Source organism: Canis lupus, chromosome 15 (assembly GCF_011100685.1).
Source record: "Canis lupus familiaris isolate Mischka breed German Shepherd chromosome 15, alternate assembly UU_Cfam_GSD_1.0, whole genome shotgun sequence".
Taxonomy (NCBI): domain Eukaryota; kingdom Metazoa; phylum Chordata; class Mammalia; order Carnivora; family Canidae; genus Canis; species Canis lupus.
In genome coordinates, this window is record NC_049236.1 from 2,496,303 (window position 1) to 2,503,407 (window position 7,105).

At 37.8% G+C, this 7,105-nt stretch overlaps 1 protein-coding gene across 1 annotated transcript; it reads right to left on the reverse strand.

The window, feature by feature from the left end:
• Nucleotides 1–3,432: 3,432 nt before the first annotated feature.
• LOC100684102 (protein mago nashi homolog) lies at nucleotides 3,433–3,995 on the reverse strand (the record flags this gene model as incomplete). The annotated part of the gene is made up of 1 exon (XM_038557551.1): nucleotides 3,433–3,995. A coding segment is annotated over exon 1 (447 nt), but the record flags the coding sequence as incomplete, so codon positions are not given.
• Nucleotides 3,996–7,105: the final 3,110 nt, after the last annotated feature.

A 7,105-nucleotide genomic window follows, 5' to 3' on the forward strand; every position in this document is an offset into this window, starting at 1 on the left:
AACATGGAACATGGCATGAAATCTCTGTACCTTGGTTTTCTTTTTCAGTAAAACAGGAATAGCAACCTGGTTCCATAACTAGGGCTATAATGAGGATAATAAATAGTTCTCATTATAAAACCTATTGCACAATGGCTGGTATATAAGAAGTGCTAATGATACCAATTTTTCTTTCACATTCTTATATTGCAAGGGAAGTACAGAAGAAGAATCAAGAACATGGCTTGAAGCCAAGTTTCCCTGATCTCAAATCCTTATTAGCCATATTACTTTGTATAACCTCTCTGTGCTTCAATTTCCTCATTTGTAAAGTGGGGATAATAATGATATCTGACTTTTCGGATTGTTGGGAGGATTAAATTAGTTAATATAGACAATGCACTTTATTTATTTTTTTTGACAATGCACTTTAAATCATACCTCGTATGTAGTTCGCATGCTATAAATGCAACTATTAATCTCAACGTTTGACTATTGACAATAGTCAATGTTTGACGAATGTCTAGAAGATTAAATCTTCCCCTAGTACAAAACCCCTATGTACTTCAAGGAGAGTTTCTTATGTAATAGTTTGTGTCTCACTTGTCCCAGCAAATGTGCTCTGCTTCAGTCAAGTAGAATTGTCTATCTAGGATATGCAAATGTCTGCGTGAATATTTTTTGCATCTGTGTAAACAATTTGACTTTAAAATACATAACAATTTCATTGGTTCATGTAAGGCATAGTGATCTCTTGATGAAGACTGAGACTAGAGAGAGAAGAGGTATTTGGTTATTGTCTGGTCAATGGACATGAAATTCTTCATAGTGTCTGGATACCACTTTTTCCTCTTTAGGTTCAGAAACCATCTCTGTGCTTTTTATTCTTAAATATTCTATTCTGGCTAATTTGTATTCAGATCCCTTCCCCTACTCCCTAGCCCTGGAAACCACTGATTTGTTCTCTATTTTTGCCTTTTCCAGAATGTCCCTTAAATGAAATTATACAGTATGTAACCTTTGGAGTCCATGTTCTTTCACTTAGCATAATTCATTGGCAATTCATCTATGTTGTTGCATGCATCAATAATTCATTCCCTTTTATTGATGGATGGTGTCTATTTTGTGGATACTACAATTTGTTTATCCATTTTACCCATTGAGAGATATTTGGATCGGTTCCACCTTTGGGTGATTATGAATGCTGCTATATTTGTATTTGTGTACATTTTTTTTGTGAATGTAAGCTCTCATTTTTCTAAGATAAATATCTAGAAGTGGAATTGCTGGGTTATATAGCGTATGTTCAACATTGTAAGTAACTTCCAGCTTTCTAGAATGGCTGTTAACATTTTGCATTCACACCAGCAATGTATGAAAGTGCTGTGCTTTCCACCCTGTGAGCACTTAGAATTGTCGGTATTTTAAAATTTTAGCTCCTCTAAAAAGAGTGTGTGGAAGGAAGCTTCTGACATGGCTCCCATGGACACAATTGTGTTCATAATCATATCCTTGAATAATACCCACCTCTTGAATTTGGGTTGGATCTAAAGACCTGCTTCTAACACAATAAGAAATACTAACAGTATTAATGTCCCTTTCATTTTTTTTAAATTGAGATGACTATGGCAACAATAATGGGGTGTCACTTCTGTGATTATCTTATGAAAGACTGACTTCTATGTAACTGGCCTTCTCTTCCTGGCTTTTCTTGTGAGCTTATCCTGATGGAGAGAACCACCTGGTGAAGGACTAAGGCAGTCTTCAGGTACATCCAGGAAGGAACTAAGGCCCAAAGTCCAATAGCCCTCAAGAAACTGAATCCTATTAATAACCATGCTTTGCATCAGGTCCTGTCCCACTGGAGCTCCCATTTGAGGCTGCCCCTGCCCCCCAACACCCAACACCTTGATTGAAACCTTATGAGAGACTCTAAAACAGAGGACTCATTGATACTGCACCTAAATCCACGACCCACAGAAACTGAGATAATGTATATTGTTTTAAGATGCTAGATTTGGGGATAATTTTTTAAAGCAACAGATAACTAATACAGTATGTAATAATACCTTGTTGTGGTTTTAGTTGGCATTTCCCAAGGACTAGTGATGTTGAGTATCTTTTTATTTTATTTTTTTTTTATAAATTTGTTATTGGTGTTCAATTTGCCAACATATAGAATAACACCCAGTGCTCATCCCATCAAATGCCCACCTCCGTGCCCATCACCCAGTCACCTCCACCCCTCGCCCACCTCCCCTTCCACCACTCCTAGTTCGTTTCCCAGAGTTAGGAGTCTTTCATGTTCTGTCTCCCTCTCTGATATTTCCCACTCATTTTCTCTCCTTTCTCCTATAATCCCGTTGACTAATTTTTATATTTCCCAAATGAATGAGACCATATAATGTTTGTCCTTCTCCGATTGACTTACTTCACCCAGCATAATACCCTCCAGTTCCATCCACGTCGAAGCAAATGGTGGGTATTTGTCATTTCTAATGGCTGAGGAATATTCCATTGTATTCGTAAACCACATCTTTATCCATTCATCTTTCAAGCATCTTTTTAGGTGTTTATTTACCGTCTGTATATTCTCTGGTGAACTGTCCATTAATGTTGGGTTTTTTCCCTAGGCTTTGATGTTTTATTAGAACAAAATATCAACACAAGGTTGCTTTTATTTACAGAATTTCATGTGTGAGGACTGTCTAGACCACTTGGCCCCAAGTGAGAATAACCATTAAGCCTGTTTATGTATTTTCTTATTTTTAATTGGCACACAAAGTTTCACACTCATAAAAATGCCAATAGTGTAAACAACAAACCCATCCCTTAATATAAAAACGGCTTCAAAAACATACCATTTAGATGGGGTTAATCTTCAAATGTAATCCAATAAAACTAAAAACTAAACATTTCAGGTCCTGTACCAAAAATACTCGAAGGCCTTCAGGATCCTTTGTCAGATTTACATCAATAAGAGAACCTATTTTTTTTTTAAGATTTTATTTATTTATTTATAAGAGACACAGAGAGGCAGAGACAAAGGCAGAGGGAGAAGCAGGCTCCATGCCGGGAGCCCAATGCGGGACTCGATCCTGAGACCCCAGGATCATGCCCTAAGCCAAAGGCAGGCGCTAAACCGCTGAGCCACCCAGACATCCGGAGAACCTATTTCTTTTTTTTTTTTTTTAATTTTTTTTATTGGAGTTCAATTTGCCAACATATAGCATATCACCCAGTGCTCATCCCGCCAAGTGCCCCCCTCAGTGCCCGTCACCCAGTCGCCGCAACCCCCCACCCACCTCCCTTTCCACCACCCCTTATTCATTTCCCAGAGTTAGGTGTCTCTCATGTTTTGTCATCCTCACTGATATTTTCACTCATTTTCTCTCCTTTCCCTTGATTCCCTTTCACTAATTTTTATATTCCCCAAATGAATGAGACCATATAATGTTTGTCCTTTTCCGATTGACTTCTGTCACTCAGCATAGTACCCTCCAGGTCCTTCCATGTCGAAGCAAAAGGTGGGTATTTGTCGTTTCTAATGGCTGAGGAATATTCCATTGTATACAAATACCGAAAACACATTTCTGATGTGGTAAAAGAAATGTGTTCATTTCCAATTATGATTTCAAGCTCCTGTCGGCCAACTCTGTCAGAGGGAGGCCACAGTGCATCATTTTCTTTTGTGATCTTGCTGTCGTCAATAATCCTCTTCAGTTCCTCCATTACACTCTTGTGTATATAAGCCTCCTTTCTGATCATGACATAATTTTTGTAATTGCTGCTATTGGCGTATCTAAACTTTCCACCTGGCTGGAACTCCAGCTCCAGAAACTTGTGTCCAAACTTGCCCTTGTGCTCTTTGTAGTAGTGCAAGTAGAAATCACTAGCCATAGCCGTGTTGTCCCCCTAAAGCCTGCCCAAGGCCTGGTCAATGTGCCATTGGCACCTATTTCTTTTTTCTTTTTTTTTTTAAGATTAATTAATTAATTTATTTATTTATAATAGACATAGAGAGAGACACGGGCAGAGGGAGAAGCAGGCTCCATGCCAGGAGCCCGACGTGGGACTCGATCCCGGGACTCCAGGATCACGCCCTGGGCCAAAGGCAGGCGCCAAACCGCTGAGCCACCCAGGGATCCCCTTTTTTTCTTTCTTTAATTGAGGTTTTTGGTTGAATTTTAGGAGGTTTTTAAGAGATATCTTCTGGATATATCCCTTTGTTACATGTCATATGAGTGTTTTCTCCCAGTTTGTGGTTTCTTTTTATTCTCCTAACAGTGTCCTTCACAGTGCAAAGGTTTTTAAATTTTGATGAAATCAAGTTTTTAAATGCATAGATTATGTATTTGGTCTCATATCTAAGAACCCTGCTTAACTAAAAGTCATGATATTTTTCTCCTCTATCTCTACTTCTAAGGGTTTTATAATCTAATGCTTTACACTTAGGTCTCTGATCTATAGTTTTTAAGATTGTATTTCTTTATTAGAGAGTGCTTGCATTTGCTCACAGAAGGGGGAGTGGGGAGAAGGGCAGAGGGAAAGGGAGAGAATCTCAAGCAGACTCTGTGCTGAGCATGGAGCCTGATGCTGGGCTCGATCCCACAACCCTAAGATCACAACCTGAGCCAAAACCAAGAGTTGAATGCTTAGCCAACTGAGCCACCTGGGCGCCCCAGGTCTCTGATTCATTTTTAAAGATAACTTCATTAAGATATAACTTACCTACCACACAACTCACCCATATAACGTGTAAATGCAATGTTTTTTAAGTTTATTTTTAAAAAAGTTTATTTTAGAATGTTCAGAATTGTGTATTCATCACCATAATCCACTTTTGGAACATTTGCATCCCCACTTCAAAGACACTCTATGCCCATTGGCAATCAATCCCCTTCTCCACTTCCCATCCTTAGCCCTAGCAACCACTAATCTATGTTGTCTCTATAAATTTGCCTGTTCTATCATTGAATCATAAAATGTGACCTTCTGTGACTAACTTAGCACATTTTTAAGGTCCATCCATGTTGTAACATGTATCAGTACTTTCTTTTTCTAGCTGAATAATATTCCGTTGTATAAAAATACTCTATATTTTATCTGTTCATCAGTTGATGGATACTTTGCTTGTTTCAACAATTTAGCTATTATGCTGCTGCTATGAACATATATCCACATGAAAACGTGTACACAAATGTATTCATTTCTCTTGGATATATTTAGGAGTGGAATTGCTGGGTCTTTTGGTAACTCCATTTAACTTTTTGGAGAACTGCTAAATTCTTTTTTGAAGTATTTGTACCATTTGACCTTTCACCACTAATATGAGAGTCCCAACCACCATCACTTGTCAGTCTTTCTGATTATTGCCCATGCTAATGGATATAAAGTGGTGTCTCACTGTAGTTTTGCTGTGATCCATTTTGAGTTGTTTTACATACCATTTAAAGTGTAGATCAAGGTTCATATTTTGCATATAGATGTCCAGTTTTGGCACCATTTGTTGAAGACTGTCCTTTTTCTACTGAATTACTATTGTCCCTTTGTCAAAAATCAGTTGATCGTGTTTGATCGTGTTTGTAGGAATCTATTTCTGGATTTTATATTCTATTCCATTATTCCACATTACCTTTTGTCCATATTACACTGTCTCAACTACTGTAGATTTATAGTATGTCTTAAAATAATGTACAAGTCCTTCAACTTTCTTTTTCAAAAATCATCTTGGCTAATCTAATTCCCCTCACCTTCCTTTATAGGTTTTTGTTTTGGATTGCATTAAATCCATAGTTTGGGGAGAACTGACATCTTGATTGTATTCATTTAATTGAGAGAAAGAGAGTGCAAGCAGGGGGAGTGACAGGCAGAGGGAGAGGGAAAAGCAGGCTCCCCAAGGAGCAGGGACCCCGATGTGGGACTTGGTCCCAGGACTCTGGGATCATGACCTGAGCTGAAGGCAGCTGCTTAACTGAGCCACACAGGTGCCCTGACATCTTAATTATATCGGGTTTTCTCATCTGTAAACATGTCTTTTTTTTTTTTTTTTTTACCTCTTTCATTAGCACTTTGTATTTTTTAGCATGTACAGACTGCACATACTCTGTTACATCCTTAAGTATTTCTCTTTTGGAGCTTTTACAAACAGTAGTTTTAAAATTTTCAGTTTCGTTCATTGGTAATGTGTAGGAAATGGATTTCATATATTGATCTTGTATCCTGCAACCTCGATATATTCATCAGTTCCAGGAGCTTTATAGGTCCCTTAGGACTTTCTACAGAGATATACCAGCTGTGAATAGTTTTCTTCCTTTTGAATCAGATTGGCTTTTATTTTTTGCTAGCCTTATTGCATTTGCCAAGACTTCCAGAGCAATATTCAATAGTAGCAGTAGTAGATACTTTTAAAAAAGGTTTTATCTGACAGAAAAAGAGAGGGAGTGGGGAGGGAGAGAGAGAGAGCCCAAGCAAAGGGAGCAGCAGGCAAAGAGAGAGGGAGAAGCAGGCTTCCTGCTCAGCAGGGGTGTGGGGCTCAATCCCAGGACTTTGGGATTATGACCTAAACCAAAGGCAGATGCTTAACTGACTGAGCCACCCAGGGACCCCAATAGTAGACATTTTTGCCTTAGTTTCCAATCTTAGGAGGAAAGCATTCCATCTTTTACTATTAAGTATAACTTAATACTACTATTAAGTAGTATTTTGCAGATTATCTTTACTAGACTGAGGAAGTTCCCTTCTATTCTTAGTCTGCTGAATTTTTATTATGAATGATGTTACATTTTGTCAAATTCTTTTCCTGCACCTATGGATATAATCATGTGGGTTTTTTGTTTTTAAGTCTGTTGATGTGGAGAATTACTTTGATTTTTCAAGTGTAGACCCACTCTTGTATTCCTGGGATAAATACTCTTTGTTTTGTGTTCTCTTTTTACATATCAAATTTGATTTTCTAATATTGAAGAATTTTTGCATTTATATTAATAAGAGATATTGGTCTGTTTTCTTGTATTTGTCTAGTTTTGATATGAAGATACTCTTAGCTTTATAAAATGAGTTAGGAATTGCCCCTTTATCTTCTAGAAGAGATTTTGAAGAACCAATTATTCCTTGTACATTTGAT